At 39.0% G+C, this 19,292-nt stretch overlaps 1 protein-coding gene across 1 annotated transcript in view; it reads left to right on the forward strand.

Annotated features, from left to right (window-relative positions):
• odad2 (outer dynein arm docking complex subunit 2) overlaps window positions 1-19,292 on the forward strand; it is a 188,691-nt gene that overhangs the window by 54,715 nt on the left and 114,684 nt on the right. Inside the window, exon 11 of the mRNA XM_052015638.1 lies at window positions 14,085-14,231. Within this exon, the coding sequence (XP_051871598.1) occupies window positions 14,085-14,231 (147 nt within the window). The remainder of the gene's footprint in view (window positions 1-14,084; window positions 14,232-19,292) is intronic.

Here is a 19,292-nt window from a genome sequence, read left to right on the forward strand (position 1 = left end):
ACGAGATCACAGCTAATCTGATTGCCTGTTACATCCATGTTTGCTTTCAGTGACTTCGGGGTAAGCACATATTGTTTCCTTTGAACATGAACATTTCCCAGTCTCTCACTATTTTAAAAATACAGAGCATTTCTGTTTTTTTTTTACTCCCAAGTAGAAACCTCATCTTTTTTCCACGCTGTATTCATTTGCTGTGTTGTTGCCCACCCGCTTGTTCTTACCCTGTTGAAGTCACTTTGCATTCTCATCACAACTCACATTCCTAATTAGTTTTGTGTCATCATCTAATCATCTTAGATTTTTAATAATGAGCTGTTAGGGCATAAAATATTAAATCAGACCAATGTGCAAGATACCAGTAAGCTGCTATGCAGAAGTATTGTGTCACATCTAATTCTGTGTAAAACTCGTTATGTAATTACTTGCAGAGAACTAAAGCTTCATTTCAGTTTATAATCACTGGGATATATTTTTCTTTCATTATCACATTATCAAGATATGAACTGATATACAAGTATATTTATTTTCTGGTATTTGAATTACACTATATGTTTAAAACAGTTTCTAATGAGGTCTAGCAACGGAAGGAAGTGCAATTTTTAAGTGTTTTAGCATGAGCCATCTGTTTCTATATTAGGTTAGCAGAAGCTCAACAATGCTTTTGTGTTGTAGAAATATGTACATATTTATATAACTGCCTATGCTATTGTACATATGCTGAACACCTGCAACAATAATCTTTTTAATATAAAACATTTGGTCAGAGCTATAAATTGCGTCGTGTTTGAATGAGATCAAAATCTGGTTAACCACATAACATTTGTTTTACAAGCAAAATACCAATTGCTTAATTAGGCAACAACTCTTGTAATTGGAAACAAAATTAATGGTTTTCAAATAAATTCAAGGATTAAAGACATGGCTCGTTCAATTAGACTTAGTGAAGAGTAAAGTATTACACAACAGCATAATGTATGTAACTAAAAAAGCAATCGTAGAAACCATACCTGCAATTTTTGAGAAATCTTATTTTCCAGCCCTGAGGTCCACAGATGTTTAAGAACATTTGGTAGAATTTCAAGCCTAGGTATTTGGGTAGTTTTAGAATTTAGTAGGAAATACTTACATGGCTTATCAGACCGAAAATGCCGAACATGAAGAAAAAGACGGTCCTATAAAAAGGATAGATTTTAATCCAGGGATGGGACCTTTTTTTAAAATTCTTGGATTGTAATTAAATGCAACTAATCTCTTTTCCACGTGGAAATGGAATGAGAAGAAGTGCAAGGTGGATTCAGGCAGAGGAAGGGAATCAGGCTGGTAGTCAGGGAAATCTCAGAATGCCTCTTGCTCCAAAACTGTTTCAATGTTGGATAATGGTGGGGGTGAATGTATTTCTGAGGAGATAAGGCTGTTACAGGATTTCCCAGGAATTGCTAGCAGCCCTACAGCCAGGACAGCAAGCATGCTAAGTACATTGTTATTTATATTTACATTTTTTTGTGAATTTTCTACTAAATTTCACCATGTAATTGAAGCCTCGCTGACCTTGTAATCTCTGGCATCTGCCCTGAGAGGGCAAGGGAGGCGGGAATGTCACAGACATGGCTGGGAACCACTGGCCTACAGGAAATCCAGTAACTGATTTTGCATTCTTCTGTTTATCTAATATCTGTTTTTTGTCCGATGATCCACTTTTCATAGCACGTTATACGCGTAGGAACTATAATGGTGCTTGATCATACACCCAGGCACACAAGAACATAAGAAACAGGAGCAGATGTAGGCCAGTCAGCACTCCACTGCATACTTCAGCTGAATCTGTCTGTAAGATTATCAAGTAATTTTAAAGCTATAACAGAGGAGCAACTATTGTCATTTATCTTGAAGAACTTGGGAACAAGAGTTAGTTATTCAGAAAAAAGAACTGTGAATGTTTTTTTCTTCAATCTGAACAAGCAACTTGAGTTTTATTTTAATGTCTCATCTGAAAAGCATTTCTTCTAACAACACAGCTTCTCAATATTGCACTGTGCATTGATTCTTCAATATTTCTGTCAATTTTTCCACATATGTTCCTTATACAGTTAAAATTTGTAGCAAAAGCTATGTAACTTAGCTTGAAAGGTAAGGTGTACAGAATACATTAATATTTGAATCAACTTAGCATTTGCTATGGTCATCAGACCTAAACTACTTTCATATTGAAGGAGCCGAGGCAAAGTAGCACAGCAAAGAAATATTGAAACTTGAAGGGCAGGTGCAGTAATGTTCAAGTGGCCATTTTATGTTTCATTTATGTGGCCAAGTAACTATATGCATATCATGAATCTTGTTTAGTTGGGAATCTCTTTTTGAGAACAGGCTTGGAAATGGAAAAATAACTAAAGTTTAAAATTGTCACTAGAAATTGTTCTGTTATCATCTGGAAATGTATGTAAAAACGTGAGAGAGCTCTTAAAAGATGTGCTCAGCAGCTCCAGTCAAGGTTGTAAGAAGTTAACAAGATGCTTTCTGGTATAAAAACAGAAAATTCTGAAGGCACTCAGCAGGGGACAACATCTGTGGAAAAAGAAAGAGTTATTGTTACAGTAGAAAGGCCCGTCACTTTCTGTTTTTTATTTCAGATTTCTTGTATCTGCAGTTTTTCAATTTTGAAACATCTTCTATTATAATTTTTCCATCTACTTGGTATAGAGTCATAGAGCAAACTTGCAAAATTCTCTGTCAGGACCTCAGCAATCTCCTCTTTTGTTTCCCATAGCAGCCCTGGGGTTTTATCCACCTAATGCTTTCTAAGACATCTAACACCTCCACCTTCTTAATACTGACAAACTCCAGACTACCAATGAATCCCTCCCTGAACTCTCTATCCTCTGCGTCTGCCTCCATGATGAAAACAACAAGAAGTATTCATGTAGAACCTTGTCCACATCCCTTGGCTATACACATAGATTACCCCTTTGGTCCATCAGGGAATCCACATTTTCCCTAGCTTGGCTCTTGCTCCTAATATACTTATAGAATTACTTAGAATTCTCCTTAATCTTACCGGTAGGTATATTTCATGACCTCATTTTGCCCTCCTATTGCTTTCTTAAGTGCCCTCTGTATTCCTCAAGGGACTTGCTTAATTGTAATCTACAAAACCTGCCATATGCTTTTTATGCTTTTTTTTTCTGATTAAGCCTTCAGTAAACTTTGTCATCTAAGGTTCCCTAATGTGGCCATCTTTGCTCTTCATCCTTATCAGAACATCCTGGCTGATCTATTCCTAACTCTCTTTTAAAAGACTCCCACTTGCACCTGCCTCCACAATCTTCTCAAGCGGTGCATTCCAGATTGCAACTATCCTCTGGATTTAAAAAAAATCCTCATATCCCCTCTAATCCTCCTACTCCTCACCTTAAACCTCCTACTCCTCACTTTATGCCCTCTAGTTTTATATATCTCCAATATGGGGAGAAGTTTTCACTATCCACCCTACCCATGCCCCTCATTATTTTTTATACCTCCATCAGGTCCCCCATTAGCCTCCACTGCTCCAAGGAAAACAAACCCAACCTATGCCATCTCTCCTCATAACTGAAATATTCCATCCAAAGCACATCTTAGTAAATCTCCTCTCTAGTGCATTCAACTGCTTTCCATTGTTTAGCAACCAGAACTGCACACAATACTTCAGCTGTGGCCTAACCAGAAGTTTTATAACATTATACCATAACCTTCATGTTCTTGTATTCTGTATATCTTCTTCTTCACTGCCATATCTACCAGTGCTGCCAGATCTATGGACACCAATGTCCATCTGTTTCTCAGTACTCTCTAGAGTAGATACGGCTGTATATATATTTATGTGCCATGACACAAAACTGACAGAACTTTGAGTGTCAGGAGGGTATGTCAGAAGTTAGGATGCAAAGATCAGGTTGGCTTACATTCTCTAGTTAATGAAAATTAATCAATGGCAAAAACTTTAAAACTTTATTTACACAGCACAGTAACAGGCCCTTCCAGCCCAACGAGCCTGCGCAACCCAATTACACCCATGTTAACCTACTAATCCGTACGTCTTTGGAATGTGGGAGGAAACTGGAGCACCCGGAGGAAACCCACACAGTCACGGGGAGAACGTACAAACTCCTACAGACAGCGGCGAGAATTGAACCCCGATTGCTGGTGCTGTAATAGCGTTATGCTAACTGTTACGCTACCATACCATACATACCGTAAATCGAGCATTTATTGCTGCATAGATCTTCGTACCTTAATTAATAATACTTGTTCTCATCACTCACACAGCTTTGCTGCAAGTTTTATATTTTGAAAGTTTTACTCCATTATACTTGAACAATTGCACAGACTATAAAACCTATCATTTATTTGTGCACTAATACTGATTTCTTTTTTTGTTATATATACAAGACAAATGTGGTCTGAATTCTTTCAGAGGAAGTTACCTGGTCATGCAGGAATTTTGAATGAAAGCATTCAAACATCTATAGTGATATGAATGTGCCTTTAAAATACTGATAAAATGGTAATGTTACTTATTTAGTTCATTACTTAGAATGTAGAACACAGGACAGTACAGCATAGGAATAGGCACTTCAGCCCACGATGTCTGTGCTGACCATGAGGTTAGTTAATAAAACTTAGTTGATAAATATAGTGTAACATACCCAATTAAATAACATTTTATGAAATGGATTCATCATTCAATCATTGATCCAAACTTTCCCCAAATATCAACTTCTGATTTCTTGCTTGTGATTCCAGTATCATCCCGAGGTGTTGGGTGCCAATGGCTCTCCCACTGGCTACAGCACTTGCTGTCTGAGTTTGTGCCTGACAATCCCTCTGATATAGCCTTAGGAAAGGAGTACATTATTGCCTTTGAAGATGTCAGGGTCAACACCAAAATGATTGTTGGTTCCCTTCTGCTTTATCATTCAGTGGGTACACTGGAATTGCTAGGAATTATGTTCTCATCACTTCGCTTTCTGTGAAAATCTACACTCTTCTGTGATGATATTTTTAAAAAATATCGTCACCAAATAAATTTCAGGTAATCTACTGCTCCAATAAATTTCCTATTCTATTATTTCTTCACCTTTGCATTATTCAACAAATCATTCACTCTGTACTACATAAATCATGATAAAATATTTATTGCATGGCTTATGAAGATATTGTTACAAAAATGATTTAACATTATTCCAAAGGGAAAAGTACAGCATGAGCTGTAGACCTTTGTGATATGGGTAGGAAAATGGGTCAGGCAGTTCCTGGATTACAGGGTTAAGGGTTCCTTTTTTTGTGAACTGTCTGTAAGCTGTTCTGCATAGTCAGAAATGTCCATTTTCTATATTAACCCATATCATATCGATCTACATACATTTGCTATAATTCTTTCATTTCATTGAATAATCACCTTATCACTACCCACAATTAAACTAATGGAATATGTACTGTATTCAATCATTAATGAATACTATGAAACAATTTATTAATATTTTTACTAGCTTGAAAAGTGCTTTAAAAGTGTATGGGAGAATTTGCATATAGTCAGATTTCCGTAAGTCAGGTTATTCATAGCCCTGGGAGCTCCTGCATAAAGAAAATGTAGGTAAAATAAAATAACTATTTTGCAAAAATAGGTGATGTTGGATAATGGCATGACCCATGAGACATTCACATAAGATGAGAATAAATATACCATACTTTAGAATTTTCATTGAAGATGTTATGATCTTAGTTTTAATCTTTTTAACTCCTTGTATTTCTTGACAATGTAACAATATTGTTCCTTTGTAAGGAATTTCATTTTGCCTTGCTTTTCTATTAGAACTTGGAAGTTGCTCTGTCTGTTAGCTCCTTCCTTAGCCCTCTTAATGAGAACAGTGGATTTCCATGGCTGTATTTGAAAATTATAGCATCCTGTTAGATGTGATAATGGCCTTGATAGGTACAGTATGAACTCCTTTACAGAGATTATTGGTGGAACAGGGACATAGTCCAGAAAGCAAATCTTGGTGTTGTATTTTTCAACTTGATAAGAGATTGGGAATGATGCTGCTTAGATCTTTTCTTGAACTAATTGCCCTTCAGAAGTTAACTAGATACCTAACCATGGAGATGTGTCCTGGGCAGATTCCCAAAGTAAGAGAAGCCATCTTCTTACCTGTCTTCTTAAAATTGGATGGTTAAGTTGATGTCTTTGATTTAGGGCCTTTTCTGCCTCTAAAGTCAATAATAAAAGGAGGCAGTGCAGAGCAGAATATAGTAGAAGAGGGTAGATAGAAGTTTTTGATGTAGCCCTCACAGCCTTAGCTTGCTTTAGCACTAAAAGTTAACCAGCTTGTGAAGATAACCAAAAAGAAGCAACCCATTACTGCAAGCTGTCAAGTCTGAGCTGTCCTGCTGCTTCTTAGCCGCCTTTCTACATCTATTAAAGATCAGATGTTCATATGATGCGATTATATTCTGATAATTATGGTAGCTTTTACTTCTGTGTGATCCAATAAACTATTGTATTCTGCAGTCCTGACTGAGTAATCTTTATTGAGATGGAGCCATTAATAAATGTTTTCTAAGATTTTATATAGTGTGAATAGCTCTGAGACTGAAAGGGTTGTAAAAATCTGGTCCTGAAAATCAGTGAAACTTAAAACATTCTCCTCATTGTAATACAGGTAGCAGGTGGCAGAGGTTTCAAGAATTGGCAGAAAGTTTGAGTACAACTGGTCTGGTCTCTGCTGCCAGTAAACCAGGAATTATAGGTTGTTAGTCTGACATCAGTAGTGGGGAAAATGCTAGAGTCTATTACTAATAGAAGTGCATTTGGAAAACAGTGAACAAATCAGTTAATATCAGCATGTATTTACTAAAGGGAAATCATGTGTGACAAATTTTTTGCAATCCTTTGAGGGTGTAATGAGTAGAGTGGATGGGGGAGAACGAGTGGATCTGATGTATTTGAATTTTCAGAGAACTTTCAACAATGTCCACATAAAAGATCAATGTGCAAAATGAAAGCTTGTGGAAATGAGGATTATGTATTTATATGGATAGAGAATGGTTTGTCAGACAGGAAACTAAGGGTAAGAATGAACAGGCTCTTTTCTGAGAAGCAAGCGGTAATTCATGGAGTACTACAGGGTTCAGTGCTTGAACCCCAGCTATTCACAATATATATTTACTGATTTAGTTGAGGGAATTAAATATATTTCCAAGTTTGCAGATGGCACAAAGCTGGGTGGAAGTATGAGTTGTGAGGTGGATGCAGAGGCTCCAGAGTGATTTGGACTGATGGAGTGCGTGGACAAATGTATGGCAGATGTAATATATGTTGAAGAAAATGAGTTTATCCATTTTGGTGCAAAAACAGACAGGCAGATCATTATCTGAGTGGCGATAGATTAGAAAAGGGGAAGATCCAATGAGTCCTGGGTAATCTTGTACATCAATCGATGAAAATAAGTATTGCAGGAGTACTGGGCAGTTAAGGCAAATGGTATGTTGGCATTCACAGCAAGCAGATTTCAATATAGAAGCAGAGATGTTTTGCTGACACCATATCTTAAGTAATGTATGCAGTTTTGGTCTCCTTATCTGAGGAAGGATCTTCTTAATCTGAAAGGAATGCAGTAAAGATTCACCAGACTGATTCCTGGAATGACAGGACTGATGTTTGAAAAGAGATTGGGATGATTGGGTTTATATTCACTAGCGTTAAGAAGAATGAGGATGACATTAAATCTTGATGGGACTAGATAGACCACAGAAAGGATGTTCCTGATGGTGGATGAGTTTTGGGCTGAGGTCACAAACTAAGGATGGAGTAATCAATTTGGACTGAAGTGAGAAGAAACTTCTTCACCCAAAGAGGTGAATATGTGGAATTCCCAACCACAGATGGCAGCCGAGGCCACAACGTTAAATATATTCAAGAAGAATTTCCATAGATTAAAGAGATTGAGGGGTATATGGAGAAAGCAGGAACAAGGTACTGAATAGGGATGATCAGCCATGATTATATTGAATGGTGGACCAGACTTGAGGGGAAAAATGGCCTACTCCTGCTCCTATTTTCTATGTTTCTATGTTCAGGATTTTATGCAGGTAAACTTCCATGTGATGTGATTAAGACAAGGAGACATATGGGGAGCTGAAGGGGATTGGGGTTGGTGGAAGGAGGCAACAAGGAGTTTCAGATCAGGAACTTTCTTGGCCATACATCAGAAATCCTAGATGCTGGATGAAAGAAAGCTGGCTGAAATGAGCCCTGAGTTCCAAGTTAGTGACTGGGCCAGGACCTCTAAAATATTGCCCAGTGTTTTTATTTCTTCTGGACCTTTATGAAGATCATCAATGTGCACTCTTTCTGCATTCTCTGTAGCTGTGACACTTTACTCTGTACTGTTATTGTTTTTACTTGTACTACATTAATGCACTGTGTACTAACTCAATGTAACTGCACTGTGTAATGAATTGACCTGTATGATCGGTATGCAAGACAAGTTTTTCACTGTACCTCGGTACAAGTGACAAATAATATACCAATACCAACTTAGAGTGTCAAAATGCACACAAAAACAGTTAATTTTTTACCTTCTATGTTGTACATGAACTAAACACATGGATATATGGTTGTGTAGCAGGCAATGCACATTGAGGTAAATGAAAATCAAAAACTTCCAGACACTGGAAATCAAATAAAAATATAAAATGCTGGAAACACTCAGCAGTCAGGCAGCATCTGTGTAAAGGGAAACAGATAATATTTCAGTGGAAAGAGGAACTGAGTTAATGATTCAGAAGTTTATTTTAGAACTAAGTGCTTCTAGCCAAGCTTTCCAGTACAGATACAATACTGGCAGCCATCTGACAATATGAATAATAGCCCAGGTATGTCCTGTCCTTTCCACTCTTTACGAAGCATAAATGGCTGAAGCCCAACTGTTTTCAGCTGCTTCATCAATGACCTTCCTTTCATCCTAAGGTCAGAAGAAGGCACATTTGCTGATAATTGCACAATATTCAATTCTATTCACAATTCCTTGGCAAATAAACCAGATCGTGATTGTATGTACAACACCAAGACAACACTTAAGCACAGGATTCATAAGTGGCAAATAAACTTCGTGCCACGGAAGGCATAAACATGCCAAACATGCCAAACAAGCAATGACTATCTCTGACAAGAATTTAACAACCTACTCTAGGCATTCCCAGAGTTATACAGCAAAGAAACAGGCCACTTAGCCCACTGCATCCACACTAACCATTGGGCACCCATCCTTATTAATCCCACCTTCCAGCACTTGGCCTGTAGCCCTCCATGCTGAGGTGATTCAAATGCTCATCTAGACACTTGAATGCTGTCAGCGACTCTACTTCCACCACTCTCTCAGGTGGTGTATTCCATATACTTGTCACTGTCTGGGTGAAAAAGGGCCCCCTCAGATCCCCTTTAAATCTTTTACTCTTTACTCTAAATTTCTTTCCTGCAGTCTACCCTACCTATACCCCTCATAATTTTATGTTCCTCAGTCATGTCCCCTCTTAATCTCTTCCACTCCAGGGAAAACAGACCTAGCCTCCCCAGTCTCTCCTCATTCAATGGCATTACCATTACTGAGTCCCCCACTATCAATATCCTGGGTTCTCCATTGACTAGAGACTGAACTGGTTATCTAAATACCTTGACTATTGAGCAGATCAGAGCCTAAATATCCTGTGGTGAGTGGCTCACCTCCCAGAGCCTTTACATCATCTACAAGGCACAAATCAGGAGCATGATGGAATATTCTCCACTTCCTTGGATGAGTGCAGATCCAACAGTTCTCAAGAATCTCAGCATCATCTGGGACAAAGCAATCTGCTTGATTGACACCTACCCACCGTCATGAACATTCATTCCTTTCACCACTGATGCAGTTACTGTGTGTACAAAAGACACTGCAGTTATGTAGGCTACTCCAACAGCACCTTCCAAACCCTTGACTTCTACCACTGAGAAGGACAAGGACAGCAGGTGCATGGGAACACCATCACCTGTAGGTGCCCCTTTAAATTGCACGCTCCTATCCTAATCTGGAAATATATAGCTAGTCCTTCACGGTCACTGGGTCTAAATCCTGAAATTCCCTTGAGATTATTGGTATTGGTTTATTATTGTCACTTGTACTGAGGTACAGTGAAAAACTTGTCTTGCATACCAATCATACAGGTCAATTCATTACACAGTGCAGTCACATTGAGTTAGTACAGAGTGCATTGAGGCAGAACAGGTAAAAACAACAACAGTACAGAGTAAAGTGTCACAGCTACAGAGGAAGTGCAGTGCAGGTAGACAAAAGGTGCAAGGTCACAACAAGGTAGATTAGTGCTGTGGTGACTTAATGAAAGACTTCAGTGGTTCAAGAAGGCAGCTCACTGATACCTTCTAAAGGGCAAATAGGGATGGCTGATAAAAGTTAGCCATACCAGCGATTCCAGATCCTGAAAAGTAAATAATCAAAACAAAAAACTGAATCAGGGTTGAACCCCTGACTTTATTGTAATGTAGAGTGAGAGATGAGCAGGGTCAGGAGGTTGCAGATTGTGGTGGAATATATTTCTGTTGCCTCTGCTGGTATCCTATAGTTCATATATGTCTGGTTTTGAGCTGCTAGATGTGTTCTGAGTCAATCCTGGTTAGCATGAAAGTAGTGCTGCACAACAGTGTGTTATCAGGTAGTTACCAGATATATCCTTTCTCCTTTAGAAAGACAGCCACCAGCTCTTTCTTTTACTACTTGTTTCCTGACACAGTGAAGAGCAAGTGCCTCAGTGGTTAAGTTTAAATCAGAACCATTTAAATCAGGCCGTATCTCAAACAGCGATGAGTTTAATGGAGAGCTTAATGGAATGGTGTCATGACAACAACCTTTCCCTCAATGTCAACAAAATAAAAGAGCAGGTCATTGACTTCAGGAAAGGGGGCAGTGTACATGCACCTGTCTACATCAATGGTGCTGAGGTCGAGAGGGTTGAAGTTTCAAGTTCCTGGGAGTGAACATCACCAACAGCCTGTCTTGGTCAAATCACATAGATACCACGGTCAAGAAAGCTCACCAGCACCTCTACTTCCTCATGAGGCTAAAGAAATTTGGTTTGTCCCCTTTGACTCTCACTAACTTTTACCGATACACCACAGAAAACATTCTATCTGGATGTATCACGGCTTGATACGGCAACTGCTCCGCCCAGGACCACAAGAAGCTGCAGAGAGTTGTGGACACAGCCCAGTGCATCACGGACACCAGCCTCCCCTCCTTGGACTCTCGTTGTCTTGGTGTAGCAGCCAGCATAATCAAAGAACCCACCCACCCGGTACATTCTCTCTTCTCTCCTCTTCCATCGGGTAGAAGATACAGGAGCCTGAGGGCACTTACTACCAGACCTAAGGACAGCTTCTGCCCCATTGTGATAAGTTCCCTTATACAATGAGATGGACTATGACCTCACGATTTACCTTGTTATGACCTTGCACCTTATTGCACTGCACTGCACTTTCTCTGTAGCTGTGACACTTTACTCTATACTGTTATTGCTTTTACCTGTACTACTTCAATGCACTCTGTACTAACTCAATGTAACTGCACTGTGTAATGAATTGACCTGTATGATCGGTTTGTAAGACAAGCTTTTCACTGTACCTCGGTACAAGTGACAATAATAAACTAATACCAATACCACTGTAGGAGTCTGATTTAATTAAGCTAATTAAATAACCCATCTATTGTCAAAATGGAATGGGATATATGTGGCATTTCCTCATCTTAAAATTTTAAGAATGCCACCCCTCCTGTTGCTCACATGGGGCTAGTTAATATCAAAGACAAATGTTATTATGTTTATCTTACAGGGTTCCCCTGTAAGAAGTTTTGTTAGCTGCTTTGTTTCAGAAATTGTTTTGCAAGATGTTCTGAAACCAGTGGTCACTCATAAGGGTGGGGAAATGGCAAAAACAAACATTGGGGAGGGATTCCTAGGGGAAGCAGAGGTAGAAGGAACTTTGATTCTCCCAATAATTGAAAGCAATTCACTGAACTTCTACTAATAATGACAGTAAAGCTGTACATAGACTAATTCTTCACAACCACTGCTACTAAAACAATTCATCAATAGGTAAGTGGGAGTAAAAAATTTAGCATGCCAGTACCCTACATGTAACTGATAATAGTTCAATAACCCATTAGTATTTATTGCCTAGCTACAGCCAGATTCCCTATATGTTGTTAGGTTCCCCGTCTGCTTCCAGTCCTTTGTGAAAAAGAATTTTAGTACGTAAGTAGAGCAAGGCCACAAAAAGTTGCTGGACTATGGGTCCTTGTACTTGAAATGCAGAGGGTGATATACAGGCACAACAAATAATAAGGAAGGCTAATGGAATGTTGGTCTTTATTGCAAAGACTATGGAGTATTAAATTAGGGAAGTTTTGATGAAACTGTTTTGGTTAGAAATTTTAACACTGAATTTTCTAACCACACCTTGGGCTTGGACTCAACAAAGGGCAGAATTATAGACATCATAGTTCAGTTGAAAAATAGGCCATTTTCCAGATGGCTAAACTTAAAATTATCTTGCTAGATTCTGTGTAAATGATGGAATAACTATCATCTATGAATTTCTTTTAAGATCCTTTATAAAGCAGAGAAATTTAGATAGACCTTTACTTACAAAATGGAAAGCATTGTACTTAAATCTGCACTTAATTAGACCATAAAATGTGATTGTTCTTATGCCAGAAGATTTATTTTAGGCTAAGGTATCATATTTCAAAAGGTTCAAATAATCTTATATACATTTTGCTTTATCTTGATATAGATTGAAAGTTTGAATACTTTTAAAAGCACATACTGTTAGATGGCACAAATAAGATTATTAAAGAGAACACATATTTAATACTACCACAATCAAGCATATTAGTCTGCCAAACTTATGTTTCTGAACACATGAATTAAATTTTGCGTAGTTTCCTTTTAAACTCCTTATACATTGATCTTTGTATGTGTTTTTAAATAAATCAGTAGAAAAATCGATTTTTCAATTTTTCTTATGATTTAAAGCTATAAATACTAAAGCCCAAAATTGACTGTACCCTCATCCTTATCTCTTATGGTGAAAAAGCAGAAAGCAGATCTCATCCACATTTAAGTGCTGCTAAATGTTGTTTCAGTTAAGTACTAAGACGGGGACACATCTGTGTTTGAGTTTGGCTGCAGGAAGACAGAAGAGTTGCCTTTGAGTTGGAATGCTTCAGTTCATCATTTTAATATAATTGATAACATTATGACTTGTGAGCCACCTGCTTTGAATCCTTGAGGCTATAAATGAGTACTGGTAAAAATCCAATTCTGCCTGCTTGCCATAAAGCAACTCTTTATTTTTAGTTTGTTTATTCCAAATTCCCACTGATATTGATATTAAATTAATTTGATTATGCTTTAATCAATCCATAATAACACATTATTATTTAAGATCAGAAAAATCATGGAGAACTCTGAGGTTGGTCAGTCACATTAGAATAAATCAAAGAGCTTCGAATGTGTGAAACAATTTATTAATTGGTTACTTTGCCTAATAATTTGCTTTTAGGAAAGGCATAGTAATTGATTGACATTTTGGTACCAGTGTATCAAATAAACGTGGTGGTCCATTCCACTCTCAGCCCTCAACACATCCATGCTCCATTCAAAGGCATTTGCTGGGGAAAGAAATTCAGTGCCAATGTAGATGTAAGGTGTCTAAGAATGTCCTAGCACAGAGGCTTATAGACACTTGAGATTCAATACCAAGTGCACTGAGGCTTACCCATTCCCCCATAAAGAACTTGCATCTAGTTTAATTGCTTTCAAGAAGCAAGCTTAAAGTATTTTGAAAGTTTTGTTCTTCTTGAAATATTGGTCCAAATATGTCAAGGTTTGTCTTTTCCAAATTAAAGAATTTTTGAGTTTTTATTTGCTTGATCAACAACTTTAACGTAACAAGTTATTCTGTTGTTTTCTCATTTTCTTTTACAATGTAATTTCAGGGTGGCAACCAAACAGCTACTGTTATTGCCTTGTGCTCAATGAGGGACTTTAACTTGTCCAGTGAAACATGCCAGTTGGCCATTCGAGATGTGGGTGGTCTTGAAGTTCTGATTAACTTGTTAGATACAGAAGACATCAAATGCAAGGTAATTCAAATTGCCACTTATGTTGTTGCGATATGATTTTTAGACATCAGGATGTTGATGTTTCTATGTTTATTATTGCTACATGTACCAAGGTACAGTGAAAAACTTTGTTTTGCATGCCATCCATTTTATCACATCAGTGCATTGAGGTAGTACAAGGGAAAAGCAATAAAAGAATGCAGAATAAAGTGTTACAGTTACAGAGAAAGTGCAGTGCAGGCAGACACGAAGGTGCAAGGCCATAACAAGGTAGATTGTGAGGTCAAGAGTCCATCTTATTGTGCAAGGGAACCGGTCAATAGTCTTATAACTGCGGGGTAGAAGCTGTCCTTGAGCCTGGTCATATGTGCTTTCAGTTTTTGTGTCTTCTGCCCGATGGGAGGGGGGAGAAGGGAGAATGACCAGGGTAGGTGGGGTATTGGATTATGTTGGCTGGTTTACTGAGGCAGTGAAAAGTGTAGACAGAGTCTGTGGAGGGTAGGCTGGTTTCTGTGATGTGCTGAGCTGTGTCCACAACTATCTGCAGTTTCTTGCGGTCTCAGGCAGAGCAGTTGCCATACCAAGCTGTGATGAATCTGGATAGGATGTTTTCTATGATGTATCCATAAAAATTGTTGAGGGTGAATGGGGACATGCCAAATTTCTTTAGCTTCCTGAGGAAGTAGAGGCACTGGAGCACTTTCTTGGCCATGGCGCCTACGTGGTTGGACCAGGACAGGCTATTGGTGATGTTCACTCCTAGAAACTTGTAACTCTCAATTCTCTCGACCTCAGCAACATTGATGTAAACAGAAGTGCCCCTTCCTGAAGTCAATGACCAGCTCTTCTGTTTTGCTGACATTGAGGGAAAGGTTGTTGTCATGATACCATGCCACTAGGCTCTATATCTCCTTCCTGTATTCCGATTCAACATTATTTGATATTCGGCTCACTACAGTGGCATCATCTGCAAACTTGTAGATGGAGTTATAGCAGAATTTGGCCATGCAGTTGTGAGTGTATAGGGAATAGAGGTCTAAGGACACAGCGTTGTGAGGCACCAGTGTTGAGGATAATCATGCCAGAAGTGTTGCTGCCCATACTTACTGATTAAGGTTAGTTGGTCAGGAAGTCAAGGATCCAGTTACAAAGGGAGGTGTTGAGTCCCAGGTCTAGGAGTTTGGAGATGAGTTTGCTTAGAATTATATGTGTGCTAATTTTTTAGCACTAGAGAGGGAAAATAGGCTGTGCCTTTAACATCTGATCAGAATTCATTTATACATTATACATATTTTAAACAGCATGCCAAAAAAGTGATCTTGAAACAGGTGGAAACCTGATTATAATATTTAAATAATGTAGAGCAGTGGTTTTCAACCTTTTTCATGCTGCAGGCCCCCAGAACATATCCTTGTGAGATGGCAGACCCCCAAAGCCCACAAAATCAAACAATCGATAATTCATGCATACAACACTTAAATTACTGTACATAGGCCCTATTGAAATAGTGACTATTTCAATTACTGATAATTACCAGCGGTGTCTTTCAGTGTTCAGTTCAATGTGAAGGTTGCGCCTGTTTTGCACTGCAGAGTTAGTCCAAACGTGGTGATATGTGCGACAAACATGCGTATGTCATCCTCAATATTCAGTCTTGATCTGTATTTAGTTTTCATGGCAGTGACTGCAGAAAATGCTATTTTGCACAAGTAAGTGGTTGCAAATGGTAACAGAACATTGACAGCTTTGCCGGACAGCAATGGATACTCCTGGGAACATGCTGTCCAGAACGACGACAGTGACATTTGGTTGAACTGCAAGCGCAAAGTCCTGTCACATTACAGTTCAGCCAATTCTTCTTGTTCACATCCAGTTAAATCAGTAAGCATGCATTCAAACGGATTTCGAATCCAATCAAACATGCTCGTGTCATCGACGCCGAAATACTTATGAAAATAATGTGACAGCTGTTGAATATTGTTCAAAAAGGTGCTCGCAGTGGCCTCTGTATTAGTCTCGTTCACTGTCAGAAAGTCAGCCAACAATGGAACCATATCATAGATGCCTTGCTCGCATCTTCCCTTCCAGATACGGAGTTTTTTCTGGAGGGCATTGATCTTGTCATGTGTTTTCAGAACATTTGAGCCAGGTCCTTGCAATGATAGATTTAAGCTGTTCAAAATGTTGAAAATATCCTCAAGATAAGCTAATCTGGCAACCCATGTCTCATCTGTCAAGAACTGTGCCAATGATCTGTTATGCTCATTTAGAAAAATGAGCAGTTCATCTTGCAATTCATATACACGCTGCACAATGCGGCCTCGTGACAGCCATCTGACTTCTATATGTAGCAACAAATGCTTATGCTCGGCTTCCATTTCACGGCATATGTTTTCAAACAAACGATGATTGAGCGGCCTGGCTTTGATAAAGTTAACGATTTTCACAAGATCACAAGACAAGGGAGCAGAAGTAGGCCATTTGGCCCATCGAGTCTGCTCCAAAGAAAAGAAAGGGAAAAAGAAAAAGAAAAAAGAAATGAGAAATGGAGTGTCCATGAGAAAAAAACTATTCCTTTCTAGGCCCAATTTCCGGCATTATCCCCATATCCCTTGATACCTTGATTAATTAGATAACTATCTATCTCCCCCTTAAACACCTCCAATGATCGGGCCTCCACTGCTGTACTTGGCAAAGAATTCCATAAATTCACTACCCTCTGGCTAAATAAATTTCTCCTCAACTTTGTTTTAAACCTGTACCCTCTAATTCTAAGTTTGTGCCCTCTAGTCCTAGACTCACCCACCAAGGGAAACAGCTTGGCCACATCTACTCTGTCCGTTCCTTTCAACATTCTAAATGTTTCTATGAGGTCCCCTCTCATTCTTCTGTACTCCAGTGAGTACAGTCCAAGATCGGACAAACACTCATCATATGTAAGCCCTTTCATTCCGGGAATCATCCTCGTAAGTCTCCTCTGAACCGTCTCCAACATCAGCACATCCTTCCTAAGATATGGGGCCCAAAACTGCACACAGTATTCCAAATGAGGCCTCACTAGTGCCTTGTATAGCCTCATCAACATCTCCCTACTTTTATACACTATACCTCTCGAAATGAATGCCAACATAGCATTCGCTTTCCTTACTGCTGATCCGACCTGGTGGTTAACCTTTAGGGTATCCTGCACGAGAACCCCCAAGTCCCTTTGTACTTCTGTACTTTGAATTTTCTCCCCTTCTAGATAATAATCCACCCATTTATTTCTGTTTCCAAAGTGTACAATGGCACATTTCTCAACATTGAATCACATCTGCCATTTTCTTGCCCATTCTCCTAAACTATCTAGGTCTCTCTGCAACCTTCCTGTTTCTTCAATACTCCCTACTCCTCCACCTATCATGGTGTCATCTGCAAACTTAGCCACAAAGCCATTTACTCCATCATCCAAATCGTTAATGTACAAAGTAAAAAGAAGCGGCTCCAACACCAACCTTTGCGGAACACCACTAGTAACCAATAGCCAACCAGAACAGGATCCTTTTATTCCCACCCTTTGCTTTCTGCCTACCAGCCAATGCTCCACCCATTCCAATATCCTACTTGTAATTCCATGACCTCTCATCTTATTAATCAGCCTCTTGTGCAGCACCTTGTCGAAGGCCTTTGGAAAGTCTAAATACACAACATCTACAGCTTCTCCCTTATCCACACTACCTGAGATTTCCTCAAAAAAACTCCAATAGGTTGGTCTGGCAGGATCTTCCCTTCACGAAACCATGTTGGCTTGGACCTATCTTGCCTTGCACCTCTAGGTATTCCAATAACCTCATCCTTGAGGATCCATTCTAATAACTCTCCCACCACCGATGTCAGACTAATACGTCTGTAATTTCCTTTATGCTGCCTCCCACCTTTCTTATACAGCGGAACTACATTTGCGACCCTCCAGTCCTCTGGAACCATGCCGGAGTCTATCGATTCCTGGAAAATTATCACCAATGCCTCCACTATCTCTAAAGCCACCTCCTTCAGAACTCAGGGATGCACCTCATCCGGTCCTGGAGACTTATCTGTCTTTAGTCCATTTAGCTTTCCTAACACCTTCTCTCTAGTAATCTTAACTGAACTCAGTTCCATTCCTTGGGATCCCTGACTATCTGGTATATTGCTGATGTCCCCCACAGTGAAGATCGATGCAAAGTACTCATTTAGTTCCTCTGCCATCTCTTTATCATCCATTATAATCTCTCCTGCACTGTTATCGATTGGTCCTGTATCAAGCCATGTCTCTCTTTTACTCTTCATATATTTAAAAAAACTCTTAGTATCCTTTTGAATGTTATCTGCCAACTTCTTTTCATAATTCATCTTTTCTTTCCTAATGACCTTCTTAGTTTCTATCTGCAGGTTTTTAAAAGTTTCCCAGTCTTCTGTTTTCCCACTAATTCTTGCTTCCTTTTATGCCCTCCCTTTTGCTCTTATTTTAGCCTTAAACCTCTCTTGTTATCCACATTTGTGCCTTTTTTCCATTCAAAACCTTTTTTTTTGGAATATATCTATCCTGCATTTTCTTTATTTCTTGTAGAAATTCTATCCATTTCTGCTCTGCCGTCCCTCCAGCTAGCTTACTCTTCCAATCAATTTGGGCCAGCTCCTCTCTCATGCCACTGTAATTTCCTTTGTTCCACTGAAACACCAGTTATCAGCTTCTCCTTCTCAAATTTGAAACTGAACTCAATCATATTGTGATCATTAGTTCCTAATGGTTCCTTTACCTTTAGTTCCCTAATCACCTCCGGATCGTTACACAGCACCCAATTCAAAACAGCTGATCCCCTGGTGGGCTCATCAACAAGTTGCTCCAAAAAGCTGTCCCGTAGACATTCTACAAACTCACTCTCCTGAGATCCACTGCCTTGCTGGGTTTCCCAATCCACCTTCATGTTAAAATCCCCCATAATTATCTTAACGTTGTCACTCTGACACGCTTTTTCTATTTCTAACTGCAACTTATAGTCCACATCCTGACTGCTATTAGGGGGCCTATATATAGCTGCTATTATTGTCCTTTTACCCTTG

The sequence above is a fragment of the Pristis pectinata genome, chromosome 5 (genome assembly GCF_009764475.1).
Source record: "Pristis pectinata isolate sPriPec2 chromosome 5, sPriPec2.1.pri, whole genome shotgun sequence".
Classification (NCBI taxonomy): Eukaryota; Metazoa; Chordata; class Chondrichthyes; order Rhinopristiformes; family Pristidae; genus Pristis; species Pristis pectinata.